General features: G+C 40.7%; 1 protein-coding gene across 2 annotated transcripts in view; it reads left to right on the top strand.

Moving 5' to 3' along the window:
• rnf11b (ring finger protein 11b) overlaps positions 1-12,727 on the top strand; it is a 59,587-nt gene extending 46,860 nt beyond the window's left edge. For both annotated transcript variants that reach the window (XM_070886885.1, XM_070886887.1), the window contains exons 2-3: positions 7,321-7,490; positions 8,156-12,727. In XM_070886885.1, the coding sequence (XP_070742986.1) occupies positions 7,321-7,490; positions 8,156-8,327 (342 nt within the window). In that variant the 3' untranslated portion in view covers positions 8,328-12,727. The remainder of the gene's footprint in view (positions 1-7,320; positions 7,491-8,155) is intronic.
• Positions 12,728-19,301: the final 6,574 nt, after the last annotated feature.

Here is a 19,301-nt window from a genome sequence, read left to right as displayed (position 1 = left end):
ATGGTAATGAGTGCGGAAAGCATTGACCTTACCCGATCATTCCTGGACGCCATCAGTCAGGTGGGTGATGAGGTATCGGGACTGTCGGGAGAAGTAACAACACTCTCTCGAGAAATGGGAACACTGTCCGGGAACACGAGGGAGGGAATGTCTGTCAGCTGATGCGCTGTCAGTGAACATGAGGGAAGGAATGTTGCTGCTAGTTGACACACTGTTGCTCAACATGAGGGAGGGCATGTCACAGCTAGCTGAGACACTGTCGGTGAAATATGAGGGAGGAAATGTTGCCGGTAGTTGACACACTGTCAGGGCACATGAGGGAGGGAATGTCACAGTTAGCTGCTGCAATAAGGAAACATGCTTGGACCCTGTGCCCATTGACTTAATCAACTACCCCTCCCACTCCAATCCCCAGGTCCAAGCCGGGCCCTCCACATTATCGCCTGCCTCCACCTCCACCCTCCCCCATCAAGAAGTGCACATCTCCGGTAATGTGCCAACCCAAGAAACGCTGCACCACCGCCTGCGGGCAAGGGTGGAGTCACCAAGACCAAGCGCAGCGGGCGGTCTTAGAATAAGGTGGAGGAGAGATGGGTGCAGCCTTTCTTTGCTGTTGGTGGTTGTTGTTGTAACTGTTCTCAAATTAAAAGTTTTTTTGTAAGTTATGCAAATTTACAAGTTTAGAAGTTTGTAAGTGATCTTAACTGAAAACTTTAAAGTTTGGTACAAGAATAGTTATTAAAGTTAAGTACAAACGTTTGTTAAACTTTTGAATAAAATATATTTTAAATTATAACAATCATTTACATTATTTGTTCCATTATTAACACAACCTTTTGAAGTAAACAAGAATCATTTCCGTCATTTGTTCCATTAAGACAACATTTCGGAACAGGTCCAAACAGTAAACATGGTCCATGTGGAATAGTTGCCGCTGAACCTTCAGGCAGCAAAGTGTTCACGGATGAGCTGCTGACGCAAGGCTCGAGCAATGGCTAAAAGGACACGACGGCCCACCCTCCTTCACCGTCGTGCTCCAGGTTCAGGCTGCTCCTCCTCCTCCTCGTCCTCGTCCTCTACTACCAGCTGCTGCTGCCTCATCTTGGCTAAGTTATGCAGCACACAACAGTGAACTGACCGACAATCTCAAGGGAGTATTGCAAGTAGCCTCCGGAATGATCCAGTCATCAAACGCTGTTTCAAGATGCTAATGGTCTTCTCTATTATGCTACACATCGCAATGTGCGACATGTTGTTTTCCCGGTCAGCTTCCGACTGGGTTACGGTTAGGGGCGTCATGAGCCAGGTGGCGAGGCCATACCCTTTGTCTCCCAGTAGCCAGCTCCTCCCTTCTGCCTGCTGCTGAAACATGGCAGATATAACACTCTTGTGTAGGATGAACACATCATGGATGCTCCCAGGGTATCTTGCATCAACTGACATGATGCGATGCATGTCGTCACACACAAGCTGCACATTAATGGAGTGGAAGCCTTTTCTGTTCCTGTATGACTCTGAATCCTCCAAAGGTGCTTGCAAGGCGATGTGGGTACAATCAATTCAGCCCTGTACCTTCAGGAAGCCAGCAATCCTGGAGAAGCCCACAGCCCTTTCACGCATTGCCTGGGTGGTCATGGAGAACTTCTATGTAGTCATTCCTCCGGGCATATAGTGCAGCAGTCACCTGCCAAATGCAGATAAGTGTTGCATGTTGAGAAATAGCGCCTGGAACGATCCAGATGCATAGAATGAAAGTGCAGCTGTAACCTTCACTTCAAACTGACAAAGCAATCTTCCTGACGCTTCTAGGTTGCAGGTCTGCTTTTATTAACTCTCCGATCTCAGTTACAACTTCTTTGCGGAAATGCAGCCTTCTGACACCGTCTGCATCAGCCAGGTGCAGCTACGAATGCCTGTCTCGATATACCCAACTTGGCTAAAGCCTCCTGCCCATCACCCTATGTGCTCTGAGGTTCCTCATGCGATGACGTTGAATCAATTGTCTCTTCCGCAGCACCATCATGCAGAAAGCTTGCACAAAGTATGGCATTGCCAGTATTCCCCTCCCCCAAACGGGCTTCTTTTCAAGCTGAGTCCCGAGCCTCTGTGTCCGGATGAGGGACCGATTCTGCCGACCGACACTCCGACCCTTGAGCCCAGTTTGGAGACGTTCGGTGGTGGCGTGTCAGTTTAAAAAAAAAAATGAAAACTTAAAGCATTCCATTAAACTTCCATTTCCTAAGTTTTAAGTTTTAAAATTTAAGCTTCATTATGGATATTTATGTGTCCTTGACCCCCTCCAAAACTTTGCATAAAAGCAATGGCGTCTTTCTGCGCGGTTTTTTAATGTGCGATGGTGTTTCTTAAGTGCTCAGAAGGTTTTTCGGGAGTGGTCACATATGCCGTCCAAGGATAAATTTAAATTGGCCAAACTTCCATAATTGTGAAAAACTGGCGCAGACATCAGGTTATGCCCCCCATGACGCACACAAACAAACCTTAAAAAATTGTAACTAACTGAGTTACGCTGGCGCACAAAGATTGGGGAAACTTGGATTTTTAAATTTAGGCCAAAAAAAGCGGCGCGCGCCAAAAAAACGGTGCAAATCACTGGGGAAATTTGAGGCCTTTATCTGCTGAGCTTTACTCTTGTTTTGGATCTTGATTAGAAATCCACTTTTTCCTGGTTTGAAGTTCATTTTTCCACTAGCTTCTGGGCTGTATTGTGATCTCTACCTTTGCTGCCACTTTCTGCTAGACTGCATCAGTTCTAGTACTTGGTCTGCTCCCGAGTTTTCAGTTTTCCACTCCTCCGCTGGGAATTTTTCGCTCTAAACTGGGATAATTCTGATTTGTTCCTGCTCTGCATTCTGCACCTTTACTGCCAAATAACCTTTGCTTTGCCACTTTCTGCTTGCTTCCCATGGCCTCTGACTCCACTCATCCTTCACAACTCCTTTGTGCCGGCTCCTCCGCTCCTACTGCTGCTCTCAATCTTGCTGTGCTCCACATCTCCCTACAGCTGTTCCTTGAACAAGCTGATCTGCCTTGATTGCATGGATTTACCTTTTGACTGGTTTCCTGGGTTTAATGCAATCGTTCCTTGGGTTTCACTCCCACTGCTCTTTGCTTCTCTGCTGGTATACTAGATCTGGTGTACATTACCAATACTGTGGTCACTACTTGCCTCTACTGGACCACTGAATCAACGTCTCCTAGCTCATGGTCGACTCCCCATGTCTCCTTGGCTCTCCTATTATTTTACTGGATAACTACAGAGCCCACTAATGCTCTGCCCCTCAAAGAGCTCCTGGATTCACTCCCTCTCCACAACTGTCTCTGAACCTGTACATTAGTTTGTTAATGCTCCAAGTTGACTGCACCTTGTCCTCTACATCACACAACAGGACCACAATATTTAAATTTGGATCTTCTCATTGCCTCCGCCCTGTCCTGTTTATGACCGGGCATGTCTCCTAATTGCTACCATGCCTATGTCACCTGCATTCCCTCTGTGTCCATTTATGTGTTCCTCTACATCACAACAACTGTCTACTTCCACCTCCGTAACATCATCTAACTCCACCCCTGCCTTACCCGAGCTACTGCTGAAACCCTTATCCATGCCTTTGTCACCTTCAAACTCAACTATTCCAATGCTGTCCTGACCGACCTCTCCACCTCCACCCTATTAAACTTCAACTCATCCAAATCTGTTGCCAATATCCTATCCTGCACCAAGACCCATTCACCCATCAACCCTGTACTTGCTGATCTACATTTGCTCTTGGTCCCCCAATGTCTCTAATTTAAAATTCTCACCCTTGTGTTTAAATCACTCTAGGGCCTTGCCCCTCCCAACTCTCTAACTTCCAGCACTACAAGCCCCTCTCTTCCTCCTGTGCGAAACCTCCGTTCCTCTAACTCTAGTTTCTTGTGCATCTCTTTCTCTGTCTCTTTGTCCAATCATTGGAGGCTGTGCTGTCTGCTTAGGCTCCAAGATCTGGAACTCTCTCCCTAACTCCTCTGCCTCGCCGCCTCCCTCTTTTTTCCTTTAGGACCCTCCTTATAACCAACCTTTTGACAAAAGTTTTTGGTAGCTCTCCTAATAATTCCTGTGAAGCGTCAAGGGATGCTTTTCTACGTTAAAGGCACTATATGCATGGTTTTGAAAGATCAACAAATTGCATAATACCAAAGTAATTGTTAATGCCTAATGATTGCAGTGATTCACTAGTTTCTCAATGTGGCCATATCTGAGCAATTGAGGTGCATTTAAAAATCAATCCAATGAAAATGTTATGGTCTATAGTTTTTGGGCCCACCACACTCTGATTATGAGGCTGTCATTGTACATGTAATTGGAGGGTGTTTGGATGGTGGTGGGGTTGGGGACGGGGGGTGGCGGGGAGGGGAGGAGGAGTGAGAGAAAAAGAAGGCAACTTGCATTTTATATAGTGCCTTTTCACCTCAAAATACCAATGCATGCATGTGCAATGAATTGCTTTGAAGTACAGTTACTATTAATTAGGCAAATGTTGCAGCTATTTTTGCACAGCAAGTGCCCACAAATAGCAAATGAGATGAATGACCAGTTGATCTGGTTTTTTTTGTGGTGATTTGGGAGAGTACATTCAACTACTGATCCATACTTAGTGTATTTTGGGAAAAGAGATACAAAATGGAGGCCAGGTATTTCTTCACAGAAAGCAATAGAGAATGTGGCTGCTATGAGCAACTCTGTTGATATCCTGTGCTCCCAACTCTGTTGGGTTTAGCTTGTGACCTGGAGGGGTCAAAGCTAGACAAGAAAGTAAATTACCGTGAAAAATGAGGTGTAATCACTTCAAAGCAAATACGGTGGGGTAGAGTTTCCATTTTGGTGCATTCTGCGATCCAGGCACAAATTACACCCCAAATTGCGCTTGTTTTGAGAAGTATTTTTTCCCCTTCAAGTTTCCACTCACTCATATATTTTGCTTTTTAAAAAAAAATCTTGATTTATTTAAGAGTGGTAACTTGGTGCAGTTTGATTAATACAGTTGAAAAGGGATTTATCACAAAAAAATAAAAATTTTTAATCCGTGTCTAGTCCAACACCTGTGAGCAACCCGATTTTAAATAACTGCAAATGATTATTTTTTAAATATGCAGAACCATTTGATAGTTATATTAGTGTACAGCAGTCAGTGTCTTAGTCAATTAAAACAAAAATGATGTTCAAATGCTTTAAAATGTGCCTATTAGTATCCTTGCACCTAAAACTAAAAGCCTCCTTGATGGCCCACAAATGGCCACAGTTAGTGGAAACTCGCAATGGTGATTATTTTGATCTGGGATCCTGGATAGTTTCTAGCGTAATGTTTTTTTAAATGAGCGCAAGAGATACCATAAACTTGATTTTGTGCTGGACAAAATGTGTGCTTGAAAGTCCTCCATCTTTTGGCACTGATTTGGCTGATTTCAGGCAAATAATGCTGGAAAAACAGCACAACCAAGCGAAAACTCCATTGAATTTTCAATTTTCCTGGGTGATGTCATGGTTTGCGAGCCGTAGCCCTGAATTGTGCACAACGGAGCCAATTTTCATTGCCTTGAAGTCGAATCATTTGCAGTTCACTGCTGTAGTAATTCAGTAGACTGAAAACAAAAAATTCTACAAAAATTTCAACCGGATAAAAGACGGGTTAATGTTTTGGATGGGACCCTTTATTGAAGTCACTGTTTTAAAGAATCCCATTTAAAAACATTAACCGTTCTTTCTTTTTCTCTCAGGTACTTACTGACCTGTTGTGATTTCTATTTTTATTTCATATTTCCATCATTTGGCATTTTGTTTAATTCAGTAGGCTCCTATTGCTCTCTCAAACATATTCTTATATTTCAAATTATAATGGACATTATTGGTTGTTCACTTTCCAGTTTTATACAGTGTGAATGTAGTCGTCAAATTCTTCGATCCAGTCATCAACATGGAAAGGATCAGTAACAAAATTATTTTTAAAATCAAAAAGCAAATGCAGCTAGCAACAAATTGACTGCAAAGTTGCTTGTTGAATCTGGCACTTCTATGGCATGTTACAACCTCATCTATTTTATTTGAAATGTCCTTTTTTGGCAGGGGAGGGGAGGGGGCTCTCCTTTTTATAGCAAAATACTTAGCTTCTGTTGAGAGCCCTCTTAGCCCAATCAATTAGCATGGTTGATACTGGGAACTTACAGCCTCAGGAATCCATTAAATATTACAGCACTTTACAGTAACAACACACTACACTATTGTTTCCCTACAAGTTAACCTGTAATGCATTAGAGTAACTATAAAGGTTAGAAACTTCAGTTACTTAGTCATTGCTCTTTCATTGTTCAAATAGAATAGTCAGTCATTCATTTGTCAACTCAGTCTCTTACAATTTAATATACAAGTCAGAACAGTCAGATCCAGAATTGTCATCTGCATAGCAAAACAGACAGTTATTTTTATCTGTCACGTCATCCCGCAAATAGAGGTTTCTGCTCAGTATTTTTTTAAAGGAGAAACTATTTTCCTCCAAACCGTGAACTTCAGTTGCTACTCACTGTTTGCTGGGCCGTACCCCAAACAAATCAAATCTGCATATAATTTTTGAATCAAAGTAATAAGCTGGAATATTGTTGCAGGAGACTAACAAATTATAATGAAAAATCAATATGCTGAAAAAATGACAAATCTTTTTAAAGGGGTGTCCTCTGCATGAAACTGTTTAGCAAACCTTTTCTTGGTGAAGAAAAAAAGCTGTCTTTTCTTCTTATATCATGCACAAGTTATGCACTTATCAACATATGATTCAAAATTAATTTTGTCAAAAACTTGTCAAAGTTAGGTAAGTGATAGTATAAATATGGCATTTAATATTGAGCAATTCTTAATTGTTTCAGGGTAGGTAGATATTTGTTCTGCCTTGATAGATTATTGTATGATTTTTAGTTTTTGTAAGACATGCAGAGAGCTTCTGGTTTTTAGCCTTACATTTACAATGCTAATTTCCAAAGTATTTGATGTTGAGCTGCTAGCTTGGGTAGCTGGCAACAGTTCCATGTTTAGATATTGGGGGTATGGTGGTGCTGTTGACCATCTTTCCCACTTCACACAAATATCCACTGTATTGGTATATTGTAAACTTCGAAGTATACTACTACGGTACTCTGGATAGTGCTATAATATAGTAACTTTTATACTTTGTATTAAAACCTTAGTGTTTTTTATTGCACCTTAATTGAAGCATTATTACATTGTTCTAATGTGTTTTTTTTTCTCTTTCTGCCCCCAACTCCCCCTCTTAGGAACAGGTTCAGGTTCCTGTTTATCATCCTACTCCAAGTCAGACCCGGCTAGCCACTCAACTTACCGAAGAGGAACAAATCAGAATAGCGCAAAGAATAGGACTCATTCAGCATCTGCCCAAAGGCGTCTATGACCCAGGAAGAGATGGATCAGAAAAGAAAATTAGAGAGTGAGTTTTGAATTATTTTAATAATTTAAAAATCTCTAAAATGGGTCACTTGATCTCAGACCAAGCTTGCTAGGACCAGCAGGTTTTGCCCAATCTATTAGATGGGCGCTGTAGTTAACCTTATGTGCCCCATTTTTGGTATAGAGCCATAAAAGCTTTCTCCGCCAAAAATTGGGCCATTGCCAAACTGGACAAACCCTCCCCCCACCTTCTTTTTCTTTTCTTCCGCCTCCATTCAAAAAACACTGGTAGTGCACTGGCTTTGCTTTTAATATACCAGTTCTATGCTTCAGATTAACCTGTTGAAAGCTGATGTTTAACCCTTGCAGTGTTAAATCTGAGTTTGTTTTTCCCTGTTGTCTTTTCCTTTACATTCTCTCTTGTATCAAGCATTTTATCTTCTGTTTCTGATCTGTTCTAAATTTTAATATTTTGCATATTTTTCCTGCATGCTTTCCATTCAGGAGCTCAGGCTCATTTGCAGTTATGAAATGTTAAATGTAAAATGTAATCTTCATATTGAGAATTTGCTGCTTTTCTCCTTTGTATTCAGAATGCTTACAAAGCACCATATGAAGGACTATAGGACAGATTTGTAGAGTAACTTTTTTTGTGTGCAATAAACTAGTTTGTGTGTACTTCTAAATATTTTTTTTGCCTTTCAGGTGTGTTATATGTATGATGGACTTTGTTTATGGCGATCCAATTAGGTTTCTTCCATGCATGCATATTTATCACCTGGACTGTATAGATGACTGGCTGATGCGATCCTTTACATGTCCTTCATGTATGGAACCAGTGGATGCTGCATTGCTTTCTTCGTATGAGACCAACTGAAAAGGCTTTGTCTTCTATATCTAGATACCGTGGAAAATATAAATCCTGATCTCTACCACTGAGCCAAAGAGTCAGAGATTTGGAGAACCCTGATTGTATGCGATCATGTACTAAGTACAACACTGACGATAACTCATGACTGCAGTTGTTAAAAACTTATATACGTAATACTTAAATGCTGTTATAAAAAAAAATTAAAGTAATCTACAAAGCCCTGACCATATGTTATGTACCTTAAACAAAGATGGGCTAATATATTTGAAGCCGTAAATAAGTTTTGTCATATGAGCACAGAAACCATGATTATGTGGGAGGTATTTCAAAAGATTTTGTAAAACATGCTCGCATGTTAAAGAAACGGTATCCTATCTTTGTCACCTTATTAAGGCTGTTCATAGAGTTGTCTTATATCCGATGCATGGAATGCTGTTTTCACACAAATTAGTTGTTACAAAAGTGTCCCATGCAGCAGAACTCTCAGGAACAATGGGTGCTTACTTTTGGTATAAAAGCTATGTGGGGAAGTGCATTTTTTGAAAGAATTTTGAAGAGCTCTTAAACTTTACATCTGCTCTAGTTTAATTTATGTATGCATATGTACATACAGTCGCATATGCGTGTGCGTGCATGTGAGCGAGTGCCTGCCTGTAGATTTTTATGTGACTAGTTAGTGTTTCTAGTGCCTCTTTAGCCAGCATTTCTAGTGCCTCTTTAGCCAGAAGAGCCTCTACAAAGATTGGCATGTTGGGTCTTTAGTTACCTTGATAAAATGTAATATTGCTGCTGTATTCTTTGATCATTTTAAGTGTTCAGCTACCCCAAAGTTTATAATTTGCTGGGATGAGAGAGAAGAAATATAGATCTAAATTCTGAAATCTAGTCTTTTGGTCTACTTAAAGGATACTGTTTCTGTAATGCAGTATGTTGTGTTTAGTATTTGTGTCTTGGTTTGTTCCAACAATGATTTGATGGGATACTAACATTTTGGTCAAGGCTTTGTGTATAGGAAAACTCTAGGTGCCAGTATAACACACAGTTTGTGCAGAAGATTAAAATGTTTCTTTAATACTTTTTTGAAGGATCATTTGGCTTCAGTTCAAATATGTTTTAGTACTAAATGCATGCTGAAGGCAGACTTTGTAATACAGTAAGTAATATCTCCCACAGTCTTCCAAGCAATGTCAATGTTGAATAAGAGACTTTAAATGCCAATGCTGAGCCTGTGGACCTGAAAGAAAAATGACTGTGTGCTAAAACCTGAAGCATGCACACTGCATATGAGTTGTGAACAAATGGAATTATTTAAAGTTTTGATACAATGATTGAATTCGATTTTTAAATTTAAACTTTACAACCTGAAAAGGGTCACTGGTCCTGTATAAATTTGGCAGTTGGCTACAAAACCTTGAGATCAAAATACGAATTACACGATACTTCTATAAATAATTTTTCTTTCTACATGTTAAGACAAAATGGCAGTATATGCAAAATCATGTTTACTTATGTTGGTCAGCTTGTAGTCGATCTGTACCAACTCAACTGAAGTCATGGCAGAATTAAAATTTATCTAATCTGGCTGGCACTAGTTGCAAGGAGAGAACAGTGAAGGTTTAGAATGTTAGTGAATGAACATTAAATTAATCAAACTCCATTTGAATCTACTATTGAAAAACAAAAAATGCAGTGCATTGGTTGAAGGGGCATTCTCAATGAAAAAGTACTTGCCAAACACATTGAGGACTGATGACACCTGAGAGTCCTCTTCAACACAATGATCTGTGCAAGTGATGTGATGCAGCATTTTATTGCAATTTGTCATTGTATCTTTTTATAAAGTTTGCAGATACTTTTCCATGAAAATCGTACCTTTTTAAAAAATGCTGTATGAAAAAACTCAAATAGAATGAAGAAAAACCGTATAATTGGACCTGGAGTTTTCCTGAAGAAAAAAATCTGTAACTGGCACAAAGAAGTAGGAATTTAAAGCTTTTTTGCACAGTTCTTTTCCATTACAAATGGAACTCATGGCCTTGGGTCTTTTGAAAGGGTGTCTTGTTATGAGTCAGACTAGTGTGGTGCTCAAAAAATTGATTTGTGATACACCTGATCATTATAAAGAATGATTAAAGAGGCTGCATTTGAGAATCAAACCGTTCCAATGCTGTGCAGATATTCTAGTAAAGACAGATACATTTTCAAATTCTTTTCATTCACATTTTGCATTCAAGATTCTGGATTTTTTGAATACTACTAGCTGACTTGTGGGTCATCCAAACTAATGGAAACTGCTCAGATAAATTAGTGCGAGGGGAAATTTGTTTGCTCAAAACGGTTTAAAGGCTCTAGCTTTAATGGTCTGGCATAGTTTACTGAATAAAAAGTAAGATTTAAATTCAAACATTTCCCCATGTAACATGAGGGACAAATGTTGCAATAGCTACCGTTGTATGGTTAAGAGCTGTTGGTCTTAAATCAGTGAAAAGAAAGACCTGTATTTGTGCAATATTTTCAATGGATAAACCATAGTATTTACAGCCATTTCTTTTATGACCATTCCACAAAGGTTTTGGTAACCGTACACTTTTCTTTCACTATAATTATGTTTAAATTTCAAACTTTTAGTGTGCACGTTGAGGTGCACAAATATGTGGGAGTAATCAAGAGTGTTGTGTGTGAAACTGACAGAACTTTTGAGTGTTCCATTTTATTTATGTGGCATATTACACAAATTGATGCAGCAATGGTGAGTTGAATAGCATTTTAGTGGTGATATGTTTCTAGGCACTTTGTGTTAACGCTCTAACACGGATTTTGTTTTGATACTATTTTAAAAGACTCAACACTCTGAGCTTGTAAGAATTGGCCTGCCCCCTTGAATGGCTCGGCGGCAGCATGGTTTTTAAATAAAGCAACTTTCTCCTTCCTTTACACTGATGTACTTCCACGTCATTCTACGAGAAGAGAATTAATTGGGTGCTGACTTTACTACAACCTTTGATGTCAAAACACCGAACAGATAATTCATTCATAAGCAACGGGATCATAGTATTTCCCCACCCCAAAAAGCATTTATATTTTTAACATTCCTGCCACCTCAGTAAAATCTTCCACTGAACTGCAGATGCGTTTTTGCAGCTCAACCTGAGAATCGATAACTCTAAGAAGGGATCAGGTTCAAGTGTTGAGCTACCATGAGATTGTGTTCTACCACCTTTCTTCCCCTGCCCCCACCCCAAGCCAAATGACCATCAGCATTTCAAACTAGTTTCTTTATCTCCACATACTGCCATATGATTTTGAAATGGCCCTACAAAAGCACATAAACATGGATATATTTTGTGTACAGCTCAGTACACTCCACTAATTGAGATTTTTTTTATTTGCTTAAAACCAAAACTTACTGAAAATAAATAGTTAAACACTCTCTCTTTGTCTATATATTTGGCCTGTAGCTAGCTACCTTATCTAAAGTCTTTCATTGAGCTCAGAGTTGAGGCTTTTAAATATATCCTGAAGTGAAAAAATAAACCACTTTTTTTTTATTAAATGGGGGAGGGGGGGGGGGGAGTAGGGAATGACCTTTTAACCTTCAATTGTGTTAATTTTTTAGTATAAAAATATTTTTGTCAAGCAGATTGTATCTGCCTACTACTGTGATAACTGTGTAGCCAGTAATTTTAACGAGCTTACTCAAGACTTTGCTTGAAAATACTTTCCTAACCAAGTTAATAGAAAATACTTTCAGATACATCATCAATTCTTGAACATTAGATTTGGTGGAATAATTTTGCTTGAATTTTCAAAACATTTAAAAGCATAAAACAAACAGTAAATTTCCTGGCTATATGGTATAAAATATTTCTATGCACATTGTAGGCCATTTTATTGCATTATCTATTCCAACTTGCTGAAAAATCGAAGGTTCTTTACAAGTTGTATAACCAATGTTAAATTTGTTCTGGTTTTATTTATTGGTAATCAACTTGTCTTAATAAATATTATGCTTTTTCATTGTTTAGGTTCTTGACATTTTGAAATGTTGATTTAAGTTACAGACGTGCTTTGTGTGGTTTAAACATCTTCAGTTGTGTATCTAGTTTTGTTTTGAAAGTAAAGACCTTTACAGTACTATCGTTCCGGTGACAAAAGAGTATTGATAAAATACTGCACAATACATTCCACTTGCAGCAGTGGCTGCCACTACTGCATTATAGAGATGGGGAAAACATACTTTTACTTCAGTTAGCTTAACTTTTAGTGTCTAATCGTGGATTAGTGATTCAAATCATATTTATATTTATTAAAAGCATTGCACATTCCAATAAGCAGAGATTCGTGTATAATTATTTATGGGCTTGCTTAAGGCAGCAGGTATTAAAAACTGCAATACTAAAAAGTAATTTTGAATGGTGTTTTTTTTTTATAATAGTGTGCCCCTCAACTGTTAACTTGGAACAAGATCTTATCCCTATTATTAATTAAACCTTTTTATGACTGCAGCAATTGCAGATCTAACTATGTTGGAGCACCTTGTCCAGAGACCTCGGGGATAGCAGGTTGGTGGCCTTGGTTAAACTCTAAAGCAAGTGTTTATATTTATAGGCACCTATTTTTGAATATTCATTAAATAATTGACCTCAAGATTAGTATAGACCCATAGATTATGTAAATTCTACAAAGGTGCAAGGTTGTCTGCTGTCTGCAAAGAGTTGCTGGATTTGATTGTATTAGTGGGAATTTGTGAGGATGTGGATGGCAGGCACATACAGCTCCTGGATGAGGTTTCTGCCCAGGCATCGAGAGCGCAGGCCTAAGAGCCATTGTTTGGTTACCATTCGGGTAACAGCCTCCAATATAATCTTTGCCATTGGTAGCATGTACTCTTGAAGGTTGGTGGGGATATCACATGCAAAGCCCATTGATTATGTCTAGGCCTTCAGCAGAGATCTAGTGACTTCATATACTGGTCACCAGTTGATTGCTGCATCTGCATATACAAAGCCATGGTAGTGTATATTGTCAACAAAGGAGATCTTCATTTACCAGACGTACTTTACAATATGCTGTTAATATCAGAACTACCTGCTGGGGTCAAGCAGGGCTGCGTCATCGCCCCAACCCTCTTCTCAATCCTCCTCGCTGCCATGCTCCACCTCCGTTGACAAGCTCCCAGCTGGAGTGGAACTAAACTACAGAACCAGTGGGAAGCTGTTCAACCTTTGCCGTCTCCAGGTCAGGTCCAAGACCACTCCAACCTCTGTCGTCGAGCTAAGGTACGCGGGACGACCCCTGTATCTGTGCACATACAGAGGCTGAACTCCAGGACATAGTTGACGTATTTACTGACGCATACGAAAGCATAGGCCTTATGCTAAACATCAGTGAGACAAAGATCCTCCACCAATCTGTCCTCGCCGCACAGCACTACCCCCCCAGACATCAAGATCCACAGCGTGGCCCTGGACAACGTGGATCATTTCCTATATCTCGGGAACCTCTTATCAACAAGAGCAGACATTAACGACGAGATCCAACACCATCTCCAGTGCAGCCTTCAGCCGCCTGAGGAGTGTTTGAAGACCAGGCCCTCAAAACTGTCAGCAAGCTCATGGTCTACAGGGTTGTAGTAATACCCGCCCTCCTGTATGGCTCAGAGATGTGGACCATATACAGTAGACACCAAGTCGCTGGATAAATACCACTAATGATGTCTCCGCAAGATCCTACAAATCCCCTGGGAAGACAGACACACCAACATTAGAATCCTCGTCCAAGCCAACATTCCCAGTATTAAAGCACTGACCACACTTGATCAGCTCTGCTGGGCAGGCCACATTGTTTGCATGCCAGACACGAGACTCCCAAAGCAAGCGCTCTACTCAGAACTCGTCCACGGCAAACGAGCCAAAGGTGGGCAGCGGAAACTTTACAAGGACACCCTCAGCCTCCCTGATAAAGTGCGACATCCTCACTGACACCTGGGAGTCCCAGTCCAAAGACTGCCCTAAATGTCGTATCGTCGCCGAGAGCATGCAGAAATCAAGCGCAGGCAGCGGAAGGACCGTGCGGCAAACCAGGCTCCCCGCCCACCTTTTCCTTCAACCACTGTCCCACCTGTGACCGAGACTGGTTCTCGTATTGGACTGTACAGCCACCAAAGAACTCATGCTAAGAGTGGAAGCAAGTCTTCCTCGATTCCGAGGTACTGCCTATGATGACCTGCTTTCATTAAGATTGGGCAGTACTGTAGTCGACTCATGAATTTATTGGCATGAAGGTCTTCATTATTTAGAAGTAATCTTGAGGTTAGCCTCAGATTGCAAACTATTACCAAACTATTACACCACTGTTTTTCAAGTACTTGTGTGTTCCTTTTATGTAGGTTCTCCCTTCCAATTCACACAAAATAACTGGTTAATGTATCTCTGAACCTGGTAGCCCTTTACAAATGCCTCAAATTTTGAATTCTGAGACTGGCTGGCTGTCAAAAAAAAAAAAAATGGCCATCAGTCAAGATTGCATCAGTTGTTAACCAAAGCCAACAAAACGGAATGGCTATTGTACTATTCATGTTAATAATCAGCAACAATGTCTTGTCAGGGTTGCTACCCCTTGTGCTTTCACCAACTGCTGGATTAGTAGGTGAGAGCTTCCAATCCCGCAGATCTCTTTTGAAAGCCTTTTGTGTAGGCTAGTCGATACCCTCTACTTATAACTGATTTCATAATCTCAAATCTTTACTTACATTAGTCTCTGCTAACTATGTTTGATTCATTTGTGAAAACTTTTATCGATGAACAGGACTAAAATCCTACTTCTTTGGAAGTAAATTAAATTAACATTCAAAATTTAATCGTTTGAAACATAATTTCCTGAACCAAGTTTTATATAAGCCTTTTTATCGGGGAAGGGTGGTTACAGTTGGGATTGAAGGAAAGAGGAAAACGTCTGGCCATAAATCCAACTCCAAAACCTCAAGCAGCATTGCCAGTTTTGTTAGCATACAGAGAGCACAACATCTAAGGGGAGGCCTGAAAATTATTCTAGCCCTGCAATACAGAATACAATTAACTTTTTATAAGTACAATAGTAGCAGTACGAGGGTAGTCAAGACCGGGTTAGGGACACTAACAGATGAAATAGACAAGCTTGTGAGAGGAAATGGGAGAAATGCTAAATTAAGTACAGGGTGCTTTGTTGTGCCTCAGATGGATAGTGAGTATACAAATATTATAGATTAATAATAGAATTGGAACTCAAACTTAAAGTAGACAAGTGATTAGGATCTGAAGATTTTCATCAAAGTATCCTGAGGAAAACTAAAGAAATAGCAGGTAAAGGACTACTTTTTCAAAATCTTGTGTAAAAGAAAATTGTGCCAATGGGTAGCAAATATGACTCCTTTCTTCAAAAAAAAGAGGATCCAGGATCAACCAGGAAATCGTAGATTGGTCAGTGAAGTAAGATTGTCCCTTCTAGGTATTGTTTAGCCCTGAATAACCATTGGTGTATTTTAGACTTTTGAAATGAAAGTGTACTGTTTTGCACTCAATATTCCTAGGTTAATACATTACTACTAAAACACTTGTATTTATATAGCATCTTTAACATAGTGAAACGTTCCAAGGTGCTTCACAGGAGTATTATGAGATATTTAAAAATTTGACACCGAGTCGCACAAGTAGAAATTAGCGCAGGTGACCAAAAGCTTGGTCAAAGAGGTAGGTTTTAAGGAGCGTCTTGAAGGAGGAAAGAGGCGGAGAGGTTTAGGCAGGGAGTTCCAGAGCTTGGGGCCGAGGCAACAGAAGGCACAGGCACCAATGGTTGAGCGATTTATAAATCAGGGATGTTCAAGAGGCCAGAATTAGAGGAGCGCAGACATCTCGGGCGGGATTGTGGGGCTGGAGGAGATTAGAGATCAGGAGAGACGAGGCGTAAGGATGAGAATTTTGAAATCGAGGCGTTGCTTAACCGTGCAGATTTTGGTAAGCATATTTGGGGGAGTGAAATTGTGTGTGCGTAAAATCCAAAGGAATGGGGATAATTAAAAGGGCAAAAGTTCTGCACGCCTTAGAAGATGATCAAAAAACATCTCAACATTAACTATCTTTGCCAAGGCTGAAAGGGGAGATAGTAGGTCTCTTGACATTCCATGGCATTATCCCCATATGTCAGGATTGCAGAATCCCTGCAAGGTTTCAGGTAACAGCTGACCATTATTATCACTGGATGTACCAGGTGTGTGCTCCATGGATGCTACAAGCATCCTTGCAATATCTGGTACTGCTCTGTATCTGGCTGTATGCTGCCCTGGACCTCAAAAAAAGCTTCCCACGATTAGTGTCCGGTGCTTGTACAAAGGCATAGTTGGTGGCAGCTTGATATAACTAATCAGCATATGTTGGTTGCTCACCTAGGTTGCCTTTTTCCATACACTGTCACTACTACTTTTGACCTACTTTGATTGGGTAATTCTGAGGAAACCTCCAAAAATATGGGTTATCACACATCTTGGGGCCATCCCATCTGCTTTCTCAGATTCTTCTTGAGGATAGCAGCCTATGCGTGCACTAATCTGAAAGTGAGCTATGTTGCACCTCTGTGGGTACCAGAAAGTTAGCACACAATACCTCATTTAGCCTAAAACTGCTGAGAAGGTACCTGTGGCAAACAAGGCAGTTCAAAACAATTTATACCAGGAGATTGCTAGAACCCTCAGAGAAACTGTAAACGAGTTGCATTTATATAGTGCCTTTAACATAGAAAAACATGCCAAGGCATTTAAAAAAAAATTAATCACACAAAAATGGACACAAAAGCCAAAAATCAGATATTTGGAGGGGTGACTAAAAATTTGATTGAAGAGGTGAGTTTTAAGGTCTTGAATGATGAGAGATTTAGGGAGGGAATGCCTGAGCACAGTGCCTAGGTGGCTGAAGGGGAATGGGCTGTGCGAGAGGCCAGAGTCTGAGAAATGTATAATTCTCTATGATTGGAGGAGGTTATACAGATAGGGAGGGACAAGACCAGAAAAGGATTTAACAAGAGGATGAAAATTAAAAATTTGATATGAGAGGGGTCAGGAAGCCAACATAGGTTGGCGAGGACACATGGTGGGTAAGCAGGTCTTGATGTGGGATAGAATACGGGCAGAAGAGTTTTGGATGAGCTTCAATTTATAGAAGGAGGAGGATGCCAGGCTGTCCTGGAGAGCATTGGAATAGTCATGTCTGGAGGTGGCAATCGGCATGGATGAGATTCAGCAGCTAATGGACGTTGGCAGGTGTTATCATATAAAGTCTTTGTGATGGAGAAAATAAGGATTGAGAGCTCAGTTCAGGGTACAAAAGGACGCTGAGGGTGAGATCAGTGGCTTCACCTGAGACCGTGGCCAAGGAGGAAGATAGTCAGTGATGAGGCAATGGAGTTTGTGGTGGGGCGGAAGGCCTTGGCTTTGGTCTTCCCAGTGTTTAACTGGAGAAATTTGTGGCTCATCCAGGACTAGATGTTGGAGAAGCAGTCTGGTTTATAGAGGAAGTGGAAGGTCTAGGGTGCTAGTGGAAAGGTTGAGGTGGGTGTTGTCAATGTGCATTTGGAAGCTGACTCCATGTCTACGGATGTTACCAAGGGGATGTAGATGAGGGTGACTATCCTTCGGTGACTCCAGCGGTAATGGTGTGAGGGCAGGAAAAGAAGCTATTGCTGGAGATGCTCTGGCTGCGATTTGGGTCTCAAGCGAGAGCAGTCTGTGAGCTGAACAGTAGAGGAGGATGCTGATGTTGAATGGAAAACTTCTGATGAATGGCCATCAACCTGAATGCTGCCTGACCTTAGTGTTTCAGCATTTTCTGTTTTTATTTCAGGATATCCAGCATCTGCAATATTTGGCTTTTTTAATGGAGCGGAGGCATGGAGGAGGATGGCGTGATCCACCATGTCGAAGGTTACAGAGAGGGCAAAAAGGGATTGTGCACCACGGATACAGCCACAGATTATATAAGGGCTGTTTTGATACTGTGACAGTAGTGGAATCCTGATTCAATCTCTCGAAATGTGGAGTTGCAGAAGAACTGGGGATAGATTTGGGAGACGACAACACATTTGAGGACTTTGGAGAGGTGAGGGAAGGGAAGTTGATAATGGAATGGTAATTTGCAAGAATAGAGGGGTTGAGGGAGGTGTTTGTGAAGGGGATTGATGATGGCAGTTTTGAAAGGGAACACAGGAACAGCTGTAGGCCCCTTGAGCCAGTTTTACTGTTCTATTAGATCCTTGCTGATCTGTATCTCCACTCCATTCACCTGCTTTTGTGCCACATCCTGTCATACCCTGACCTAACAAAAATCCAATTGACCCAGCATCCACAGCCTTTTGGGGAGAGAGTTCTAGATTTCCACTACCCCTCGTGTGAAAAAGTGATTCCCGATTTCACTCCGAAAAGGCCTAGCCCTAAGATCATGCCTCCTTGTTCTGGATTTTCCTCACCAGAGGACATACCTTATTGAATCCCTTCATGTTTTTAAGCACCTCAATTAGATCACCCCTCAACCTTCTAAACTCTAAGAAATGTGAACAAAGTTTATCCAATCTGTCCTCAGAAGTTAACCCTTTAAACCCTGGTATTCTGGTGAATCGGCACTGTACCACCTCCAAGGCCAGTATATTGACTGAAGCATTACTTCACATTTGATTTCTACCCCCTTGAGATCAAGGCTAACATTACATTAGCCTTTTTGATTGCTTGATATATATTAATGTAGACTTTGGTGTACAGGGCACAATTTCAAAATTTGCAGATGACACAAAACTAGAACGTATAGTCAACAGTGTGGAGAATAGTGATAGACTTCATGAAGACATAGGCTGGTGGAAAGGGCAGACATGGCAGATTAAATTTAATGCAGAAAAGTGCAAAGTGATACATTTTGGTAGGAAAAACAAGGGGGCAATATAAACTTAAAAAGTACAATTCTA

This window comes from Pristiophorus japonicus, chromosome 8 (genome assembly GCF_044704955.1).
Source record: "Pristiophorus japonicus isolate sPriJap1 chromosome 8, sPriJap1.hap1, whole genome shotgun sequence".
Classification (NCBI taxonomy): Eukaryota; Metazoa; Chordata; class Chondrichthyes; family Pristiophoridae; genus Pristiophorus; species Pristiophorus japonicus.
This window is presented reverse-complemented; position numbering and strand designations above follow the sequence as displayed.